The sequence below is a fragment of the Sturnira hondurensis genome, unplaced genomic scaffold (genome assembly GCF_014824575.4).
Source record: "Sturnira hondurensis isolate 20B ecotype Veracruz unplaced genomic scaffold, ASM1482457v3 Scaffold0013515, whole genome shotgun sequence".
Taxonomy (NCBI): Eukaryota; Metazoa; Chordata; class Mammalia; order Chiroptera; family Phyllostomidae; genus Sturnira; species Sturnira hondurensis.
Genome location: NW_028086146.1, coordinates 4,643,015 through 4,666,908, shown reverse-complemented (window position 1 = coordinate 4,666,908; position 23,894 = coordinate 4,643,015). Strand labels below are relative to the sequence as shown.

At 42.8% G+C, this 23,894-nt stretch overlaps 1 protein-coding gene across 1 annotated transcript in view; it reads right to left on the bottom strand.

Annotated features, from left to right (window-relative positions):
- Window positions 1–1,387: 1,387 nt before the first annotated feature.
- DMRT1 (doublesex and mab-3 related transcription factor 1) overlaps window positions 1,388–23,894 on the bottom strand; it is a 97,502-nt gene continuing 74,995 nt past the window's right edge. Inside the window, exon 5 of the mRNA XM_037061668.1 lies at window positions 1,388–2,441. Within this exon, the coding sequence (XP_036917563.1) occupies window positions 2,287–2,441 (155 nt within the window). The 3' untranslated portion in view covers window positions 1,388–2,286. The remainder of the gene's footprint in view (window positions 2,442–23,894) is intronic.

The window sequence follows — 23,894 nt, the reverse complement described above, 5'->3', positions numbered from 1 at the left end:
CACCCGGCACCCGCTCCATAGCAGTCAAGGGTAAGCACCCAAGGAGCAAACGAGCGTCAGGGGGCCACTCAACCGCGTCAGGCACTGGAGGAAGGCACCAGGTCCCTCTTTGATGGGGCTATTGGAAAGAGAAGAGGCCGGATCTTCTGAGGACTCGGCCTGAGCCAGTGGTGGTCCTGGGGCCAGTCCCTCCCAATGGTGTGACCCTTCTGGAACGGGACTCCATCTCAGCGTCCCTGTGCGGGGGCGGCTGCCCGATTCAAAGTCAAACTTTGCGTCAGGCGTGGCAGGTGGACTCCCGGGCCCAAGGGGGCGCAGAGGGGCCTCTAGGAAGTACGGGCGCTGCCCAACCGGCCTAGTTGCCAGAAGCAGGCCCGGATGAACAGGCTTTCGCAACGGGAGCCTGGCCCTCTGGGCGCACTAGGGACCCAGAGAGTGCTCAATCCAGGCTCCGAGAGCGCTGGGACGCTTATCCGGGCTCCGCCTGGCTTTTCAGAAATACAGGGTCACTGAAGGGGACTGTGCTGGAGGGAGCACTCCCCACATTGGGGGGACTTGCCGAGTGGCTCCCTTCTCCCACAAAAACTGCCAGGCAATATTAATGTGTTAGGGGTTAACTATTAAACGGAAGAAATTGGAGGATTCCTGGATTCGCAGAAGCCAGAGCTGGCTATTCAAAGAAATGAGAGGCGTCTGGGCAGTGAGCAGTGAGTGCCCAGGTGATCAAAGGCCCTCCATCGCCAAGGACGACACCATTAATGCCTTGAAGGTGGCGACTCCGAGTCCGGGTCCTTCCCCGAGCGCTCCGCAGCCTCCCGGCGCAGCCGTCACAATAGCTACAGCTACAAGCGCCCAGAAGGGCACAGGCTGCAGTAGCAGCAGCCTGACAAGTGTGATAAAATGATCTCCCTTAACTAAACTCGTAAAGCACTGGGCAATAAAACTCAATCTTCTGTAAAATCCAATTAAGTCATTATCTGACTGATTGTATCTTTAATTGAAAACAGAAGTGACAGTAAATTTCTGTGATATATCAGGATCAATCGATACCACTATACGATTCAGCCCCAAGAAGTGATTTATAATGTCAAACCTATATAGGTAACTCCACATTATTCTCTCTAAAACCACTGGTGGATGAAATTAAGAGTAAGTGCATTTAATAAAAAACAAGATGGTCAGGTTATTGATTACAACAGATGGGGGTGAAATCAAATAGATGTTTTCAAAGCACAGAGCGAAGAAAATACAAGTAATTTCTTTTTTCCTGTTTAATATCGCTCACCAAATATACACACAAGAAAATTCAGTCATCAATAACATTTTTATTTCAGGTACAGCTGCAACTACAGAACAATGAATTTTTTAAGACTAGTTTCATTTCAGGATGGCTTCTGTTACATAAGGAAGTATGCCACAAGCAATTTTTAACAAAATAATGAACTCCGAAATGTCTAGTAACTTTTAAAGATGTACTTACTTTCAAATCAGATTACAACCTAAGGTTACAAAATAATCTAGATTGCATCCATTTTTTTGTTGTAGTAGAAAGAATGTATATGGCAAACTCTTATATTATTCTAGGAACAACAGCCAGGATCTCTGCCTTACTGGGGTTACTTTAAATTGTACTGTTGTCAACTTACTCTTTACAGAAAAGGCAGCAATTCCTAAGAGCAGTAACTTTTTTCTTCTAACTGTCTTTCAGTTATGTTTTGGAAAGGAAACATGTTTTGAGGATGTGGGGTGAGAACTAGGCTTTTCCAACAGCAACACAAACACAGCTCCACTTACTGACCTTCTGTAGATTTCTAAAACCACCACTAACTTTGCTCCTTTCTTCTCACCAGTCAGGCTAAATTTATGTTTTCTAAAGTTTTATGAAAATACTAAAATTCAAAAATGTCTAAAGTACCTAAGATTTCATTTTAAAACTAAAGTATCTAATAGCTATGACACATTTAGGTGCAAGCATATTCCTTACTTGAATGAATTACTGTATTTCTTGAAAACTACACGTAAATCGGTGTCATAAAAAATGAGGAGCCCTACTATTTATTGTTTTAATTCCATAAGCAAACCATTTAACTCTTGGGAATGGTAGTCACCAATCCTAAACTATTCCAAATGTATTTTAGCCTCTGGGCTAAGACCTAATGACCTAATGAGTATAAACCAAACACGTTCTCAACAGTTAAGTCAAGGCAAAATATTAACAACAAACCCTGTGTATACATGGAATAAGCCTGCTATTCCAAGTGAACCACCAAAGGCGTGGGGCATGGCTTACTCATCCTCCTCGATGACAGGAGTAACGGTGAAGCTGCTGGGCTCAGAGGCCGACTCACATTCAAGCACTCCCTTTGTGCTCTCGTTACTAATGGGAGAGCTGCTGGAGAGGGAAACCAAGCCAGAATCTTGACTGCTGGGCGGCGAGAACACTGGGAAGTGGGGAGAGACAGAGGGAGGAGAGTGTTAAAAGTGTCTAGTATTTCTACATTCAGTCTTCAGTCAGGTTTCAACAAAGAAAGAGGCACTCTGCACTTCTATTCCCAGTTGAGTGTTTTTATAGACACATTAAAGTCCTCAGTACTTCTTTAGAATATAAAAGTAGTATTTCTACACAGTATTATCTACTTAACTACAGGGAGAAGTTAGCTAGCAGAGTTCCAGTTTTATGTTCATTAAAAACAAAAAACAGTCTTCCCCTCTTTGGGGGAACTATTTCCACCCTTCACAGAAGCCCTCCTTTATATAAAGGATGCTAATAAACCTGTCTTGTTGAATAATCAATCTGACAAATTACCCCAAGCAAGACTCCACCCATGTATCTCCACCATTTGACAGGTAACCCTAGTTTTTCAATATATAGCCAATGAAGGTGATAGCTTATCAACTTTCCCGTTCTCTTGGATATAGGGGAGCAAACACTTGGTGGTGGTAGAGAGAGTCAGCAAACATAACAGACATGCCATTTTAAAAAGTAAAAAGCAGTAAATGGGAGAGAAACTTTTTAAGACCACAAAAAGTAAAGAAATTGAATTATACCACAACACTAAAATAGAACTCAGGTCAAGATTTTAAAAAGCAAACTTGTGAAATAAGACTTCTATTAAAAACTGACATTAAATATGAAGAATGCAAAAGTAATAAAGTGCTAAACAATTTTTGCAACCTTACAAGCCACAGTAGATACAAAATTAAAGCAAAAGGGTCTCTGACCTTCTTAACCTTAGCTGAGTTCAGATCCACCCCCAGAACTCCCTTCCTGCCTAGTGTGAATGTAATTAAGGGGAAGCTGCAGTGGTAATTTCTCTCCTCATTAACTTCCTGATTGGTTTCAGCCTCAGGATTTTGCCGGGCAGTAGTTTGTCACCAATTCCAAATGGCCAATCGTTAATACTAATGTTTGTGTAACTAACTGCCAGCATCTGCCACGGCTTCTTGTACAACAATAATGGTGAAAGGGTACATTAGTGCTCCTGTGTTAATTCAGCTTGTGTTCATCAATAGGGAAATCTATGATGTAATTAGCAAAATGCATTGGGAGCTGAGTGTTGAAGTCATTTGTAGAGAACTAAATCATAGTAGAAGCTGTACTGGGTCCTGATGTGTTTGCCATCAATACTTATTATGTTTGGAATTTAATAAGGTATATTACCATGCTGAAGAGACCTTTTTACAAGAGAACACCATTTACACTTGTTATGGGTTTGGAAAAGGTTTGCTGCAGCTAGTGAAACCGCACAAAAATAAAAGAACAGGGCTGGGATTTAAGAAGCAGAGCTTTAAACCACTCCGCTGGACCAAATTATTTCAGGAAGGCCCTTTCTTCTAATGTGACAGACAGATGAACAGACAAGACAGTTTTGTAGAGCTACACCCAATATCCAGTAAGGAAAGGCATGATCTGAAAACAGTACATTTGAAAAATAATTTAGGTTAATTTCCCGATAAACAATTATTTTGATATTGACAGCATATGTTTAGTTAACTTAAATAAAATGCAAGAGTAATAGTTTGTCACCTTTTTTCTAAAAGAAAGAACTATTAAATAGTGGTATTTTATAAATGCCAATAAGCATACATGGACATATATAAATATGTAATAGCAACAAAAAAAACTGGACATCTATGAATTCTGAAGCCTTCATATTATTGCAGTTCATAAAAGCTTCTAAAGTTTGAATTGTTAAATGGATTTAAAATTCCCAGCAAATCTAAGATGAATTATGAATTGTGTTAAATGCACAAGGATGTTGTATATGCAAATATATACAAATGTTTTCCAATGGTGATAGACTTTGCTCTGACATCTTATACAGCAGTCTGGAGAGCCTACCAAGAGCCAGCCAGAATCTAAGACTTCATCTGCCAAACTCCATCACCACCTCAAAGCAGGGACAGAAGTTCTGAATGAACATTTACTACTTCCTGTATGCCACATACTTTAGTGAGGTGTTTTATCCTCAAACCATTCACTGAGAGAATCATTCTCTCCATTTTACATAAGGACCCTGTGGAAGCTGCCAAGGGCAGTGTGGCACTGGTGAGCCCAACCCCTTCAGCTTGCTTTCATCCCTGCACTGTCCCACCCTTGGGTGATGAATTTAGTCACTGGCCACTGAATCTCCCTAAACTCTCTGTGGCTTTAAGGAGGCGAAACAATTGGCTTTTGTCAGGATAATACAGAGGCTATAAAGGAATAGATGAGTGTTCTCCAGACGTTCTGAGCCCAGGGCCTGCCTTTGCCTTCAGGTAGTAGCTGAACTAGGAGATGCCCTCAGACCAGTCACACACCTCCCACTCCCCACATAAAGGATTTTGTGACTACAAAAGGGAGATACAGGAATTCTGCAAAAGAAAGGAATTTGCGGCTAGACCCCTTTTACCCCCACTTGCCTTGTGGGTACTGGAAAGTATTCCTGTGACTTGGGGCTACAAAAGCATGCAAAGTATCACCCGCACAGATTAGGGAGGTTCTAAGCACACTCAGTGCATGACTATACTATAGAGAAGATGCAAATAAATGAAGTCTACCTGTTTTGAAATATGCCTGAATATTTGAAAGCATTTCTCCACACAAAATTTAAATCCATGTTATTTTACTTCTGTTCCAGGCTTAGCAGTCTTTGAATAATGGGCTCCTGAAATTAGGGACAGTAACCTACTGTTTAACTCACGCTGTGTAGCACACTTCATAAAAGTAGATCCAAGTGCACTGAAGATTTCAAAGTGTTTATCTTAGTAACTAATGTCCAAAATATCTATTTTACCATCTTTAAAGGTACCCTCCCCATTTTAATGCAGCTTCATTACACTTTGTGGAGTGGGAGGGAGGGGAAGAACAATAATTGATCAATGTAAATCATCTTATACCAATTAAAAATTCAGAAGTCAAAATTACACTTTTTGCTTTTTAAGTTGAATCTAATGAGCCCTGCGCAAGGCTATTTCACCTCGAAAGGCTTCTCAATTATTTTGCGAAAATGCTAATGCCTAGTGTCAGTGGAACTATAGGTAAAGGTCTGCTGTTGGTAGCCCTAGAAATTGGTTCAGTCCTTCTGGACAGCAATCTAGTGACATGTAATAAGAACCATAAAACTGTTCATAGCCTCTGACCTGGTAATTCCACTTTGGGGAATAAGCCCAAAGAAAGAAAGAGTAATGGGCCCAAAGATGCTCAGCACACCATCACTGCATCAGTAACGATGTTTGTGCTTCGCTCTGGTGCTGAGTTGGGGGTAGGGAGAGGGGGAGCTGCCTAGAGGTTGGGGGCAGGAAGCATTCGCAGGCAATGAACAATTCAGCATTTTGCTACCCTGTAATCACCAATAGGCTCCTGGTATTTACAGAAATGGAAGAAATAACTTCTGGAGACCAAAGTAGAGACTGAAAAGGAAGAAAAAGGAGGGGAAAATTTTTTTAAAAAGAAACCCTGCCCATCTGATCTTTTTTAGGTTACAATGAAAGGTGGGTAAACCTCTGAGGTTGACCCTTGTTTGAACCAGCAAGCCCAGTATCTGTTTTCTCTCAAGTAGCCTATTTGTCTACAGAAGCTAAAGGGTCTTTATTATTATTTAAAAACAAACAAAAAACCTTACACATAATTACTCTTATAAAAAACGAATGTTGGGGAAAAAACCTTAAGGTAAATTCAGTGATACCATCTAACGATCAGTATTCTTTTTAGAAAAAATTGTATACTGACAAAAAAACCCCACCTCTCTGAAAAACAAAACAAAAACCACTCTAACTGCTAAATCTTTTGACATTGCAAAGACCCCTGACTTTTAACTTGAATGATTTGTTGGAAGTCAATGGACTGGAACGAATAATTCTCTTCCAGTGATGTGAGAAAACAGGATATTCATGCTCGAGAAAAAAAATTTCTTCCTCTATATGTTAAATACTATTAAACTCTCACTAAGAAACCATTTAAAAATAAAAATGCAAGTGGCCTTCTTCAACTGTTAGCAACTCTTCACCTAGATGCTGACAGGAACAGGAGAACGTGCTGGCCTCTTGGGTTTCGTGGAGTTTACAGGCCTAAGAGTCTGATGAAAAGCTGATGAATATTTCTTAAACAACAGATTCTTCTGCTTCATGATAACCATAGTGTTTGGAAATAAAATCATGTCCAATCACTACCACTTAGCAGATATTTAATGTTTCACAACAGAACTCTTTTCCAGAGTGGAACTGTGGCCCTTCTCACTAACATCCAAAATAATTAGGATTATCTTAGCTGTCCAAAGCTTGGCAGGTTCAGTTTGCACTTTCAAACAGCATTAATTCTTGGCACTCAGAACAAGGGATAAAAGCTAAAGATATGAATGGAGATCTTTATTCAACCTGATCTATCATGGATTAGCTCATTCTTTTCCAGTTCATGCCTGTACTCTAGTTAAGAGGAAGGCTAAGCTGTAACTGATGTAATTAGAAACCACAAGCTGAGAAAAAAATAGCCCCTTTTAAAAATCTTTTCCCCACTTACTATATATTTACTAAAAAAAAATCTTTGAAACAATTAAATGTGTTTTTTCCACCTAAGTGTAATTAAAGAACAGTGATAAGAGAGGGGCTGTTCAGGATTATGCTTTCCTTGGAAATATATCTTAAATGTCAGTTCTACAATCTAATACAAATTGGAGAGGGGCCGGCTCTGCACTTTGCATGTTGCATAGAGAGGGGGCCAAGCCCCGGTCAAGAAGAGTTCCTGCAAACGGAGTAAGGAAGTTATCAGTGCTTCTTCCTTGACACAAATACCATAACCTTGGTAAGCACTGGGAATTACCCATTTTAAAAAGTGAAGTGAACTTGTAGCAGAAAGTACATATTTACACAGTATCAACAGTACCTCTTTCCCTTCAAATTTCTTGTGAAATTGTATACACAATTCACAAAATAATATTAAAATAACATTAAAACAAACTTTTGACTCCCTTCTCCCATTAAGAACTTTTTAAAAAATATTGTATTTATTTATTTTCAGAGAGAGGGGAAGGGAAGAAGAAAGAGAGGAGAGAAACATCAGTGTGGGGTTGCCTCTTGTGTGCCCCCTACTGGGGACCTGGCCCACATCCCAGGCATGTACCCTGACTGGGAACCAAAGCTGCGACTCCTTGGTTCACAAGCCGGCACTCAATCCACTGAGCCACACCAGGCAGGGCAAGGACTTCTTCATTCTCCAAATAAACAGAAGTCTATTAAGCACCCTTTTGTAGCACATCAGAGAATCTGAGGACCTGGGATCCCAGCCTGGCACAGCCACAGCTGCAGACCAGCTTCCCTACTGCTTAAGAAGCGAAGGGCTAATCCGCTAAAACCTACTCCCTTACCTTGCACAGTTAAACACAGACGGGAAGAATCTTTTTCTGTGTGTTTCAATGCAGTACATACAAAGGGAGAAGAGAGAAGGGACCCTGTTCAGCCTTCCACTCCACCTAGCACCCAGGCAGAATCATCTTGGGCCAGACATTCCTCCTCCACTCCTAGGCACCCCCTGCACAGCAGATCCTCCTGGCTTGCAGCTGCCAGCGCCTCAAATTCCATGTTCATTTCATGCGGGTGGGGTCACCCAAACCAAATGGACTTTCAAAGAAAGCCCACAAATAAGCAACATCTGACAGCAGCCCCACCCTGACAGGACTCACACCCTGGGTCCTCACCTCCCCAAACGCCTCTGCCCATCAGCCGTGGTGATGCCCCTGGCTGCTCCCTCACCCCCTAACTCACCGGCAGTTGCAGAGACTTCACTGACTGACTTCTTCCCAAACGCCTTCGAAAGTGGAAAAGTGTGTATGTGAGGGGTTAACTCATTATTTGTTCAACTGACTCGTCTCATCCAGGGAGGAAGCATTTGATGGTACACACAACCCAAACATTCAAAGATTCTCTAATGCACAGTTTTAATGAAAACAGACTCAGTTTTGAACCTAAACATAGTGTGGCTTCTACTTCTCTCTGCTAACAACATCTTGAGGTAACACTCCTCACTTTAACTAACTCTCCTCTTTTTTCCTCTTCAGTGGAATAGCCTCAAGACGGACGGGGAAGAAATGCCCTCTACTACGTGGGCAATGGCCTTAAGCATTCTGAGTCTCAGTTTGCCCATCTGCGAAGTGAGGCTAACAACGGGTCATGGTGATAATCACTGAGCACACACTCGTTTCCTTGCTGCTTCTGTCTACCGTCTAAGTTTCAACGTCCTAAAGTCAGGTGACTCTTGCTTTTGAAGTTGCCAGGATCCAGTCAGCACTTAGTACCAGGTCTACTCACCCCAGATCACACATACCTTTTTGAGAGCCTGGAACCAGTAACACACGCTTACTTCATTCTGAGCCTACGTAATAGTCAGTGCCATATCCGAAAGGCGAAACCACCTCTTCCTCACTTGGACAACAGGTCCCAAGTTACTTGTACTCGGCCTTTTTCATTTTTTGAGGGTGGGGTGACAAGATGTCGGGTGCCAAATCTAAATCAAACAGATTGTCTGCGGACGAGGTTTATACACCACACACAAAAAGCGTTATTATCCAGTGATCTAGCAAACCATCCCCTTTGGACAGCAGTGTTTGAAAGCAGGAAGAATCTCTCGATTTTGAGTTGAAGTTTGTCCTAGAAGTTGGGAACTCTGGGAAGTACTGGGCATGGGCTTCAATGCCCCACAGGAAGAGGCTCATGGGTCCTAACCTACAACTGGGTACGTGGAGCCCTGACTGAGCGGGGCTTGCCGGGGTAGGAGACACTCCATGAAAATGCAACAGAGCAGACAGACCATCTCTTACTACCTGAACATCTCAGATGTCCCTTAACCTCTCATGCCTTGGTTTCTTCATCTGTAAAATGGGGACGCAGTAAAGCACTCAGGATGGTTCTATGCAAAGTGTCAGGGCCCCACTAAGCCTGATACAGCTGAAAAGCCCACAGTCAGGCACAGCTTTAGCATCTGCTCACCCGGCACCTCGGCACCAGGTGTGGTATACGAATTACTGTTCTCATGTCACTTCCTGGCTTCTATCCTTCTCTCTGCAGTCCGCAACTACACCTGCTGCTCCCCTGTGTCACTGATCCCGAGCATCTGAGGGGTAGCAATCAGAAGGCAGCTGTTGCTCCTGGTTCAGCTTCTCACCTCTGAAGAGGCAGACCAGTTTCCCCATCATGTGAGTGCACCAATGAGGGCAGGTGGGCTGGGTGCGGGGCTCTGACTCCTGGCAGGCGAATCATAATCATGTATCTCACAAAGCTGAGTTTTAGGGTCAAGGAGATGATATATGACAAACCAGTTTGTAAACTTCAAGGCTGTACATACATGTCAATCATTATGTTCTTTGTCCCCTCCCCCCTGGCCCTTCTCTAGGGAAGAAGATTGAGTTAGTATCTATACTCTTCTAAGACAGGACCAAGAAATGAGAAGTATTTTTATTAAACACTGGATGGGAAGGGAAAAAAATCAGTGACAATACAGCTCAAATATCCCTCAATGTTCTCAAACAAGTTTCAGTTCTGATGTTCAGGCAAAGGTAACTTTTATCTTATTTCTTTCTTTACATACCCAGAGACTAAAAGTTAAGATGAATTCCAAACTGAAACACTAGCCTGTTATTTTACGCTTTTTACAGCATCATGCACAGGACTTCAGTTACATATAACACTTCCTGAGGCGGGGCCAGGAGGCAAGAAGAATCTGCTGTACCAGGCTGGGATGGAGAGCCAGGAGAACCTGCATGGCAGAAGGGGCTACAGCAAACATCTGGCAAACTGCAGTGGAGCTGAGAACACCTACCATGCACTGTCTAGCACAGTCCAGGGCACACAGTAGGTGTTTAATAATGGATGCTCAAGTGAGAATGACCATGGAATTTAGTCTTCACAAGGCATGTTGCAACCACAAAACAGGGCTGACCCTCACACACATTGGCAAATAGAGTCTCAAGTCCAAAACCAGATTTGAGGATTCTGAAGTGCAAAGGTTTCATTTAATTCCATCTGTATTTACTGCACAGGAACTCTAAAGCAAAGGCCAGGTGCCAGGGCAAAGAGAAAAGCAGCGTCAAACACACCCTGGGACGAGAGGTGCAACCAGGGTCTTAGTCCAGCTCTTACTGAGCACGAAGGACCATGTTCCTTGGAGACTCTGCAATGCAAATGAGGGTTCAAATCCAAGTTCAGCACCAAGACTGGGTGGTCACAGGAACAACTGCATTTGAAAACAGGGTAAAAATACCAATGTGATGATCTGAGAAACTAAGGTAGTCCAGGCAAAGAAGATGCTTTATGAGCTGATTGTGGAATAGAATCCCCCTTTCATTCTGGGAAGGCTGTTTTCTCAGATCCAGGAGGAACCAGACCCGCGGGGCAGGCCATGGCACTTGTCATCCTAGAAACTGGGTTGGCTCTGTCCAGGGAGTTTGCAACAAGGAAAAGTTTTAAGGTAGCCTTCAGGCACATCTTCTTCACATTGAGAAGAAAGAATCATACTCAGGCTGATGGGCCTCTTGTTAAGACTAAGAAAAAAATCAAATTTTTGGAGCCAGTGCCACTGCCAGGACAGCCAGTCACGAGGACAGTGAATAATGCCTCTAACCTGGGTTCCAGAATGAGCTTGGGACCCAGAATGGGTGCTGTCTAACCCGCTAGCTTTCACTTTAAAATTACATCGTCTTTGATAAAACACACTGTTTAACAAGACATGGAAGATGTGAGCTTTAGCTATATGGTTTTTAGGAAGTCCTTTATTTAAAAATATTCTGAGACTGTAATTAAATGGACATAAGAGAAAGTTCATGAGCCATTTCTTAAGTAGAACTTGTATAACATTTGCATTTAATATGAAATGATATGCTAACAGCGTGTCAGAAGATTGTGTCAGGTAAATTATTTATCCTAACTACCAGGAGACTCTGTCCTCTGCAAAAAGCAAATACAAAACTCCATCGGCATTGGCTATCATACCGTGTCAACATTTTCTTTTCTTTCTTTTAAACTAGCACTACAGGAAATTTAAGACTAGAAATTATTAATATTTTTCTCTGGTACAGAGAATGAAGCAAACACCAGACACATCTACATAAAATATATACCAGAGTAGAAAGTTCCGGGCATTCCAGGCAGGAGAATACATGCCTACTCACAGCTGCCCAAGTTACGCACACCCAAACATGACACAGCCACCGCGGGTGGACAAGGCAGTTCAGATTACAGGAGTAATACCTTCTTTTGGAACAGTTCTTATTCAGGGTGATCAGACATAAGAGAACAATAGCACAAACTATATATTTTCCCAATAAAATATTTCAACATTTTTCATAAAATCTCAATAGCTAAAAAATTAAGTGTTTTTCTCAAAACATTTCTTTTTGGTTTGAAATGCTGTCTGTTCAGTTAGCTCCCACGAAAGGATGTCTGCTCTAAGAGGTTAACCTGCAGGTGATATGAAACATTCATGGAATGTGACCATGCCTGCCCCTGTCTGGGGGTTTATATTTTTAAATTGTTTCATTAGGGAAGACCTCCCGTTTTGACAAGTATTTTAGTTTACCTTCCAAGAAGGATTTTCCTTTTCCTCCCAACCACATCCCATCTGAAGCCACACTAATTTGCAGCCTATCTCTAGGGGCTTCTGAGAACAGACACCCCGGGTGTCTCTGGGTGAGAAGCTCCGGCCGGGAGCTTCTGAACTGGACGAAGGAAACTTACATGAGACCAATTTTTATTTAATTCTTGCTCCAACTAGTGAAAAGTGGTTTCCTTTCAGAATTTAGTTTTCTGCTTTTAATTTTTTCAATTATGGTAAAATGCACATAGCATAAAGTTTATCATGATACCCATTTTTAAGGGTACAGTACATTCACGGCGTTGTACAACCACACCACCTGCCATGGCTAGAGCCGTTTCACCTTCCCAAACAGACACTCTGTACCTGCTGAACAATAATAACTGCATCCCCTGCTCCCCGGCCTCTGGTAACCACCCCTTACTTTCTCTGTGAATCTGCTCTAGGTACCTCGTATTAGTGGAGTCACATAGTATTTGTCTTTTTACGTCTGGCTTATTCCACTTAGCATACTGCCTTCAAGGTTCATCCATGCTGTAGCTGTGACAGAATTTTTCCCTTTTATAGCTGAATAACATTCTACTGTATGTACATATCATTTTATTTACTCATTCATTTATCAACAAACGTGGGTCGCGCCCACCCTTTTGGCTACTGTGAACACTGCTGGAACGCACACTGGTGTTCAAATAGTTATTTGTGTTCTTGCTTTCAATTCTTTGGGGTATATACCCAAAAAGTGGAATTGCTGGATCACATACAATTCTGTTTTTAAGTTTCTGAGGAATTGCTATACAGTTTTCTAATGCAATGACACCAGTTTACATTAGTACCAGCAAGGCACAAGGATTCTAATTTCTCCACATCCTCAGCAACACTGTTCTGTTTTGTTTCTTTAAAAAAATTACAGCCATCCTATTGGGTGTAAAATATGGAATTCAGTTTTTGATCCTTTTCTATGAATCTCCCCCTCCATTTCTTCCCATTCTTCCCCAGCCTTGACCTACTATCCTGTCTCTGTTGTATCCCTGCCCGACTGACTCAAGAGTCAGCTTCACTGCCTGTATCCTGCTGCCCCCCCCAGGCCAGCGGCCTGTCCTAGCGTTTCCTCCTTCCCGCTGGAGCACTGCATGCCTGATCACGGCCTCTTCCTTCCATCCTCCTGTTACTTCCTGGACTCTCCCTTCCTCTGGTCAGCTCTTCTCCAACCATATCCTAAGCAGACTGTCTCCAAGCTGCTCAACTTGGTCCTCTCTTGTCACAGATGCTTTAAATGTCACTTCCTTGCAAACGACTTAAAAATTTACCTCTCATCCTGAAAACCACTTCTGTATTTTAAGTATCTGCTGGACATCTCCACCTGGTTGAACCTCCTTCAATGTAACACTCACGGTGTGAAAAACTGAACCCACCATTTCCTCCTCCAACAATGAACCTGATGCTCTCTCCTCTCCTGGGTCCTGAGCATGACCACTGCCCCTGCTTGCTCAGGCTTTATCTTGGATCCTCTCACATCTGAGCAGCGTCAAGACCTGCTCTCGTGAACTGCAGAGCTCTTCCCCACATCCCTCCTCTGACCACAGTCTGAATTCCCACCATCATTATCTCATATTTAACCTGCTAGCTTGTGGCTGCCCCATCCAGTCTTCTCTCTCTCCTTCACTTTACCCATGGTGGCCTGTTACTCTCCCAGAAGTATGTCTCTAACAAGACATTTCCCTAAATAAACACCTTTGGTGGCTTCTGAAAAAGTCTAAACTCACTGACTGTCCTGGCATTTGGAGGCTACCCTGATTTCCCACTGCTCCCCTACACTTAAACCCGTTCCCAGCCCTGGCTGGTGTAGCTCAGTGGATTGAGTGCGGGCCTGCGAACCAGACAATCGAGGTTCAATTCCCAGTCAGGGCACATGCCTGGGTTGCAGGCCAGTTCCTTGCAGGCCAACTACCAGCAGGGGATGCACGAAAGGCAACCATACATTGATGTTCAAACTCACAGACTGTCCTGGCATTTGAGGGCTACCCTGATTTCCCACTTCTCCCCTACACTTAAACCCGTTCCCGACTCACTCCTGCTCTTGACTCTAGGACAGACCTGGAATCAAGGTTCTGTCCTAGGACAGGTTCCCTGCCCCGACACTGAAGCCATGTCAGTCTCACTGTCTCCCTACTCTCCACAAGTCAAAGCCCAGGTCAAAAGCCAACCCTTCCTGATGTACCAGAAACCCCACCCCGCCCTGCAATGCCCAGAGCACTTTGCCTACACCATTCTTGCAGCACGATCGTTGCCTTCCTATCCTCTTCCATTACAGAACTAACAGCTCTCCCACAGAATAGGGTAAGGTCTGCATCACATGTCTCTGAGATGCTTCGGTGGCCACCAGTTAAAAGCTTTACCCCTGGTAAGCACTCAACAAGTAGTAGTTGATGAGTGAATGAAAGAGAAGTCTTACTGGTCAAAGCCAGCGGCTCTGTTTCCTAGAGCCCAACCACTCCTGACCAGCGTGACAGATGAGTATGCAGGAGAAGAAAGGTGGAGAAACAGCTATCGTAACGAGAGAGAAATGACAGCCGCCAGCCCCACATCAAGGAAGGGGGGAGGAAAACTAAAAATAACAGATGTGACCATGAACCTGAAGCCTCAAGAAAGGTTCCGCATCCTGAAAGCAAGAAAGAAGAAAAGCTATTTGTAAACATCCTGTCATCAAAGGTTGGGAGAAGGAAACTGGCAGTTGTAGGAGAAATGATCAGTTATTTGGAAAACTCATTTTTTGTGACACGTATCATTTGTCCACGATGGCAAGTTCATGAGACAGCATGGACTCAGTCTTAAACCCAATCCTCAGACAGAAGGACCTTCACTCTGGGCACGAACAGAAACAACAGAGCGACACACTGGAGACTGACAGGTCTACAGACTTTCTCTCCGGCTCTAGAGTAAAAGAAGCTCCTTAAAACTACTGCCTTACAAAAATTAGGTAATGTGGTACTATCAGGTAAGTTCTGGATAGACTTTTTCTCATTGACTGACTGATGATTGAAAATGTGGACAACACAGTAAGTAAGCTTGATTCAACAGACATATATAGATCTCCAGCCCCAACGATGAGCAAATCCACATTCTCAAACATTAATACAAAATGACCATGCACTAGTATGCAAAGCAGGTCTCCACAAATTTCAAAAATGTGTTATCTTTCAAACCTTAGAAATCCTGGAGATTTAAGCCCATAGTCTATCATAATAATTACTAAGGAAAAACTCTCCAGCTTGAAAAACAAGATAAATAAGATTAAATAAATTTCATTGACTCTAACCAACAGGCCAGTATTTGGCCACAATATAATTTATTTCACCTTTAATGCTACTGTTGAAAGTATTTTAATGCCCAGGCACTGACTCCAACCCACACACTCCTCCCTCGATTCCACATTCCAAGTAGATCAGGTATTTTCACACTTGGTTCATCTTCAGTGAAGACTGTAATTAAATCTTTAATTTGAAAACAAGAGTGAAAGTCCAGCGGTCACTGCATTATTGGCTGCCCTCAAAACTTAGAGCAAAGAGCAATCAAATAACAAATGGTGACCTCAGCTTCTTCAGGCTTAAGTAATCTGCCTGCTTCAGAAAGGATCATCTTAAAGGTGACCAGTTCATAGCAGAAATGCTTTCCGGTCACCTGTAAGCTTCCTGGGAAAGAGATATGTTACTTCACTTGCATAAACTGTCAAGTGTATGCACTGTCTGGCCTTCTGATTACACCATAATTTTTCAAACATAAACTTCAGAGCACACTTTATAGACAAGGCATTGGAAGCAGTCTCGTAGGAAACTGAGCCCTCTCGGGAACCTGACTGCAGTTGGTCCTCTTTATTTCTTTTTTTTTTTTTAAAGATTTTATTTATTTATTTATCTTTAGAGGGGAAGGAGAGAGGGAGAGAAACATCAATGTATGGTTGCCTTTTGTGCGTCCCCTGCTGGGAGTTGGCCTGCAGGGAACTGAACTACAACCCAGGCATGTGCCCTGACTGGGAATCGAACCTCGATCCTCTGGTTCGCAGGCCCGCACTCAATCCACTGAGCTACACCAGCCAGGGGTCCTCTTTATTTCTTAATCTACCTCCAGAACTATCGAAAACTCTTCTTAAGCAAGATAGAAGGCAGTGTGGTGCTACCTGGTTACTTAATTTACGGAATATTTACTGGGTACCTGTTCTGTGTCCAACACTGCTGTAGGTAAAGGGAATATAGCTATGAGCGAAACAAGTCTCTGTTCTCAGAAGAAAAATGCCACAGACACCTGGGACCAGGTTCCAGCTGAGTCATCTACTGCTGATGTGACCGTGGGTGGGCAATAATTTAACAGCTGTGAACCTTAATTCCTCGTCTATTAATGAAACACAACATTAAAAGCCGTTGTAATAAAAAATAAAATATACCAAGCATTCCACCAACACTAGGTCCTTCCCTTGCCTGTCCCTTTCCAGAATAAGGGAGCAGAGAGCAAGTCCTTCCAAGGGACACCAGGGGCCGTCTGAAGCAGAATCAGGAGGAAGGCGACACTCCCTCTGTTATGCTTGCCTGACCCTTTACGTCCCCCTCATCTCCTGGTGCTCCTTTCTGTTCTTAGGTGCCCTGCGTCTGCGCTCCCTGGTTCTCTCCCCTGGCCTCCCCTCTGCCAAATTACACCATACCCTCCCCTCAACTCACTCCAGAAACAATTCTGTTCTTTCAGTAACTGCCTCAAGTTCTTGGTGAAATACCCAACTAACTAATGTAACTCACCCAACTAGTAAATGCAGGCTTTGTGCTCTAACCCTCTTGTTGATTTTTTTTTTAAAGGCTCCTAGACATTGCAGAGATGTTGTCATTGGAAGCAGGGCAAATTCCTAAGGTATTGCTGATACCACTCGAGATGCAGAGGGCACTGCTATTAAGGGGGTAAATCCTCGAGTTTCACTTTTATCACGTCAGTTTTTCATAGTTTACAGAGAAGGGGAGGTCTTGCTGAGTGAGGTCCTGGCCCATGCCTGGTCTGCATCCCCACCTTACAATAGGGGCACAGCCGTTCAAAGTATTGACTAGTGAGAAAGTCAAGTTGATAATCAGCTTCCCTGTTACTCTGCCTTCCAGAATCTTAATTAGACTGTAGTCCTATGCTAACCAGAAAACCAGTATGTAAAGAAGAGAAATTACAAGACAATTAATTACTTTCTACTAACAGAAACTCTAATGTTCTCTAGTGTTTCAGTGGGGCTCTAGGATTCTAATACAGTATTTGTCAGAGTGTTGAATAAAATGAACTTTTAATTATTTTTATTAGGAAATACTGCTAGTTGTAACACTAACCCCGATAACATTGAAAGAAAAAGAAAAGATACAAACATTAGCATTAGCTAACAAGCATGTTTGGTAGTTAAGAGGGGAAATTTTTTACATGCTAAACCAAGCTGATCTGTTTATTTAAAAAGTACTTAAGAGTCACTATGTCAAAACACACTCAAACAACAAAGGATTTAATTTGCTTTGATAAACATGTGTTATTTTATATTAATAGTATGTATTATTAAAGACAGAAAGTAAGGGTGAAAGGAAATCGCAGAGCAGAGGCCCCTGCTGACGCACAGCTCTCCTCTCTGGGGCCAAGGGGTCAGCTGCTTCCCAGAATGAGCGCAGGCTGGTGGGCCCCGAGGAGCTGAAACGGGAATTCTTAGGAAGAGACTACTGGCCCTGGGCAGGGGCTGGTTAAATGCTGACTTAGGTCAGCAAAGCCCATGAAGTGAGGTTCAGCCCACATTATTTATTAGTCTAATAATTAATAATAATCATTATCGTTCACTGAGCTCCCATCATGTTCCAGGACTTGCACTTACTGTGTTCACATAAACCCTCTGGGGAAATGGGTATTAATATCCTCACTTGACAGATTTTAAAAATTAAGGCATAGAGAGAGTGATCGACATCCAAGGTCACACAAGTGCTGAGCGTCAGAACAAGTACTCAGGATTCGAACCTGGGACTGTCCACCACCAGGCCACAGCACATCACGACAGGTTTGCTGGTGTGATTCCCTGCCACCTTCCGACACCACCCAGGGAGTCCTCTGCCCTGAGCTTTGCTCTTCCACACGCTCACAGACTTGCTGCCCCGGTTCCGCTCCAGAAAGCCATCCATGATTTTGCCGGAAAAGACAACCCTAAAGTCCAGGCACCTGAGTTGTAGGTTTGCCTTCTGAAAATGAATCCAGGAAAGCAGCTACCCAAGAGACCCCAATTCCCACATTTTAAGAATCTACTTTCCAAGCAGAAGAACTTTCAGAGGTCCACCATGTGATTCAGTGGAGTGAAGGGCTGGGAGTAACTTATGTTTGCTGCCTGTCGGATTCTGTGTGTTTCAGAATAAAGTGAGTCACTTGGCAGAACCCTGTATCCTCTTCCAAAGCAACCTCTTGTGCAGAGTCCCCTGAGTTTCGAAACAGCAGAGCACAGAGGAGAGAAAAGTAGGAGTGGAGTCAGAGGCTGGAAGACACACCCTCCAGCGTGCAGTCCACCTCCGCCTGACAACCAGGCTGCAATGCCTCCCAGGGCCAGCAGGGGGCTGCAGGGCCCTGGAGAGGAGGCTGACTTCTACCAAGACTCCTGAGCACCTAGCAGCAGAGTCTGAAACAGAACCATAGGGTCTGGGAATTTGGAAGCTGCCTGACACCAAGGTGTCAAAAAAAGAGTACTCAAGACATCTTATTTTTCTAAGTCCCATGTGCCTGGGGAGAAAAGAAGAAAGGGGGACCAAAGCCCCTTTGTAGTGTAAAAGCTTTGCTTTTTCCTTCATCAGATTTAAAATGATGATGTGTACTGTTCATCAAAGTACACATCTGACAGAGGAAGGAGAGAGGACAGCAGGGACAGAGCCAGCAGGGGGTGGGTGGACATCACAGTGGGACCAGCCCCCCATCAAGTTCCCCAAGAGGTACAAGAGGGCCGAATTCTGGGCAAATCCACACAGGTGAGTTTTCAGAGTAGATAAGTAATTACCCTAGTCCACCTCGTGTGACCTTCCATGAAGTCAGGATGGAGACAATGAAAAATGAACCAATTCACCCCAGCAGGCTCCAGCACCTCACGGTCATCAGTATCAAGGGATCCTGATACATTTAACAGAAATGCCATGGTGCCTGACCAGGGCCATTCAATCAATGAAGCTAACACAGAGTCCAGTGCATGCTCAAATCTAAAGCCACAGTGCCAGGAATCGGTGCTAGTACAATACTAAACTCATGGATTCATAGGGTGTTTGTCTTCAAGACTAAGATCTGTCTCTTGGACAAGCCACGTTTGGGGCCTCAGTTTCCACATCTATAATGTGAGGAGATTGAGCTCAAAGACTTCTAACTTCTCTCCCAGAAACACAATTTTTTGTTTATTTACAATTTCTCAAGTCTCCATTTCTTTTCAGTTCAAGTGCCTGCTCAAAGTCAGAGTTAATTGAGGACAAAACAGAGCTGGGTAATTTAGCATCAAGTGATTACTTCCAAAGCAGGAAATTAACCTCTTTTCTTTCCTAATAGAGACATTAATGTTTTCTGTCAATAATGGACTAAGCTCTTTCCAATAATGGATTCGGCTACACGGGAAGAGGTTCAACTCCTCTGTGTCTGTGTCACTGTGCAAAAGTGGCTTCAGGTGACATGTGACAGCCTCTTCTTCAGAATCAAATGCTGATCATGGTATGAGTACTTAGTGGAAATTATATCAAAGTGAATGTTTCACAGTGCATTTCCCAACACTAGCATTTCTCCAGCATCTTGACGGGCTCAGTCTATGAATGTGGTCCTTGGCAGGCTCAGTCACAGCTCTCTGTGTGAATCTCAACTACCATCTACTGTGATCTGCAGACCTGAACGCATACACCCCTTAGGACAGAGAGGACATGTCCTAACCTTTTCTACAAAGACAACAGCACATTTTTAGCTGCATCGAAAGCACAGTTGTCCCCACACTACGTCAAGAAGAAACCAGGTTGCCTTCTTTCTGTTTTGGAGGCTGTCTTCTATTAGCCGAGATCTTCTAGCATTGCAAAAGCAGCTGTAAGAGTTGAAAATCACTAGGGTCTTTACCAGCACCTCTGCTTCTGTGAGAGCTGGTGTTTTCGTGTGGAGATTGATTGGAATTCAGAGCAAGCTGACTGTTAGGCAGAGATGGACTATGCTAGAGGCCCTTACCCTGTGACCTGTGACCCCACTCTTGGACTTTTTTTGCAGGGAGAGAAGTAGTGGTGGACAAAATGGTCCAGTCACCTGGTGATTTAGGCACTGCCCAGATGCGGGATGAGGGCAGCTTCCACACTGACAAAGATGTAGATGTTCTGTAACACCGTGCTAGCAAAGGTTTGTGGAAAGTGGTACTTTCCCACACTGACGGTGGGAATGGGAACAGGTAAGGCTCACTCCTGGGTTAATCTGGCAGTATTCACTGTCACCCAGAGCAGATGTTCTCTGAAATCCCCCTTCTTAGTATCTCCCCAGGAAAACACCAGCATATGTACACAAGAAAACAGCAGCATTTGTTTAAAACAACATGATTTTCAATAAATAAGGAAATTAACCAATGCACTATGACCCACCTAAACTGTGGCATCCTTTGCGCCAGTTAAAAGAAATAAAGCAGACCCTCATGCACTAACGTGAAAGATCTCTAAGACCAACTGCTGGACTGAAAAAAGTGTATTTGAGCATCAATATGTTCGCCATGGTAAAAGCCAAGCAAACTACAACTAAAAAATATATATCTGCATGTGATTTCATAGCAAAAATTTAAAATGACATATAGTATGTTTTTAGCTCTTGAGGCAAACTGTTAAAATAAATAAATAGAGGGGGAAATAGTATGCACACCAAGATTAACTCAGGTTAAAAAAAAACCTTGCAAGGAATTATACAGAAAATAAGAACTGCAGTGTTTTTCTTCTGCTCATTTAAACAACAATACTTACTTTAAGTGTACACACAGAAATATGTTCTGAAAAGTCAGTTATCCAAAGTTATTTTTAACTGCTGTCTTATAAACCTCTGACTTATAAGGTACTTTCGAGATGAATAAAGTACAAAAGTTGGCTATATAGCAAGTTTCATCTTTTTAAAAAAATTTTATTTATTTATCATTAGAGAGGAAGGGAAGGGGAGAAGGAGAGAAATATCAATGTATAGTTGCCTCTCAGGAGTCCCCTGCTGGGAACTGGCCTGCAACCCAGGCATGTGCCCTGACTGGGAATCAAATCGCGATACTCTGGTTCACAGGCCCGCACTCAATCCACTGAGCTACACCAGCAAGTTTCATCTTTATGGAAGTATGAAATGGCTGATTGTAAGCTATTATGAAAGAAGTATTAATTAAAGTCTAGTTATATTGTTAATGTGAACCACTTAAAACTATTGTGAATCTCTGGAAATGGTACTTGGCGAAAGATCTAACTTGCTGATAAGTATGTATTCATTTCACCATTACTGCTAGCGGTCATAATACAGCAGGCCTTTGTCCAACAGAGAGCTCTGCACAACTCCTCAGGTTGAGTCAGTCACTGGGCGGTGTGTGGTTTGGGAAACTAGATTTATTAAATGATCTTGGTAACTTAGTAAGTAGTCATGCATCTCCCAAAGCAACTGACAACAGTAGTAAAAATACTTCGTAGTATGTATGTTTGAACATTATAGAACAGTAATATTTTATGAAACAGCCTTATATAAGTGTGTGATATTATAATAGGGATACAAATATAGTATTTGGAAGAAAACCAATTTTAAGGCACTTCAAAAACTGAGATGCTTGAGTCAAGCTCAGTTCCAGACACACAAAAGAGGTGGTTATTTATAAAAGAGTGACTTGAGATTCACAGGACAAGAAATTCTGTCCTCAAAATACGCCTACCACCCAAAGACCAAAATACCTAAAATTTCATGATTAGAGATTCATTTCTTTGGAATAAATACTGATGTCCTGTGAAAATGCAAATAATCAGCAGGCCTAAGACATAAAATCAATCTTATTTTACCATGTTATTTATCAATTTTTTTCTCAAAAGAAAGAGAAGCAAGAGGGAAGTAGGCACCCAGAAGTTCAGAGGAAGTTCTATATTTGTGCGTGCCCTGATTGTGTGAGGACAACAGAAGAGAAATGACAGAAGTTGAATGCTCCTAATTAATCACTCTGTTTCTTTCCTGGCATCAGTCCTGCCTGCAACACTTTCAACTATACTTTCTAAGAATTTTGGCAGGTACCAACTCAATCAGAAACATGCAATTAAGATCTGGGAATTCTTCAAAAACTGATAAAATGCAGTGTATTGAGCACTAACCACATGCCATATGCAGTGCTAAGCCCTTTACTCACACCACTTCACTTAATTCATGCTAAAAACCCTAATATCACCTCCAACCTACAGATGGAAAAACAAAGGTTCAGAGAAAGACCCCTGCCCAAGTCCATGTGGCACTAAGTGCCCATGCAGTTGGTGACACACCAACCTCAGTGCTCTGAACCATTACGCAATGGTGCTTCACACCACTCCCAAGATAAAACTCTAGAAATGGGGTACTTCATCAATAAATTGGAATCTGCTGGCAAATCTTCAATACATTCCTTTCAAACAATCTTCCTGGTCCTTTTCCCCTTGCCTGATAATCCCAGATAAAAAAAGAAGTCTGTTTGGCAAAGGACCACCATCCCAATGAGTTTCAGACTTGAATGAAATAAAAATAATCCACACTACCCAATATCCAGGTCCTACGTGTTAGGTGTGTGTTACCTCCATGGGAAAGAGCGTTGGGTAAATGCACTCTCAGGTATGGGTTCAGATGAAACACCTATAGACTGCACTAGATGCCTGTAGAACTGGAATCACATCCTCTTGGCAACACCTCTGTGCAAGCTTCAACTCACCTCCCTGTGACTGCATCTTGTCACATCAGGAGTGGACCGTGGGTCCTGTACTCCCTGCCCCAAGGCTTCTCTGATGCCACAGATACCAGGCTTCTTCAAGCAGGCATGCACAGCTCAGGAGGGAGGGAACTGAATGTCTGAGCCAAGGGGCAAGGGAACTCATGGATGCTTCTCCTGCTTCATCCTCAGGCAGATGATTCTGAGACGCTTTCTAGGAGCTCCTCAGAAGGTTCCAGACCTAACTCCCATTACTGTCTGTGATGACTCCAATGATACGAGCTACGCTGGCATTTCCTCCTTGGAATTACTGTCCTATGCACTGCAGCACCTACATCCTGTTGTCTTGGGTTCTGCTTTTAAGTAGAGCCCAGGCTAAGAAGCAGACGTCCTTATACCTCAGCAAGCAGCACAGTAAGAGGGGTGGGGGAGCACGAACCTTAAAGACAGACTGGAGTTTGAAACCCAGCTCTGCCATTTATTTGCCACATTTGGGGGGGAAGTAATTCCTTTGCACCAGTTGGCTTTATTACTCTAAGTACTCACTTTTTATTGATAGGAACTGAAAGAAAATAGAGAAATAAAGAATGTAAAAGTCTCTTTAAGAACAACTTAGGTTATGTCACCCAATAGCTACACCTAAACAGATAAACTCATATAATGGTGCTAGAAATGACCAATAAAACAAACCAACCTTTGGAAATAATATAACCACGAACATAAGAAAATAAGCATATAAAGAGAAAAGCATTAAACATGAGAAAGTGGGTATAACTGCAGGTACTGTTTTCAAAAATTTAAGAGATCACTACAATTGTTATCATTTAGTTTGAAAAGTATAATGGTTAGTTCTCTTCAAATAAAAACAAACTGCCAGAATCAGGTGAAGAAGATAACTCATTAAACAGG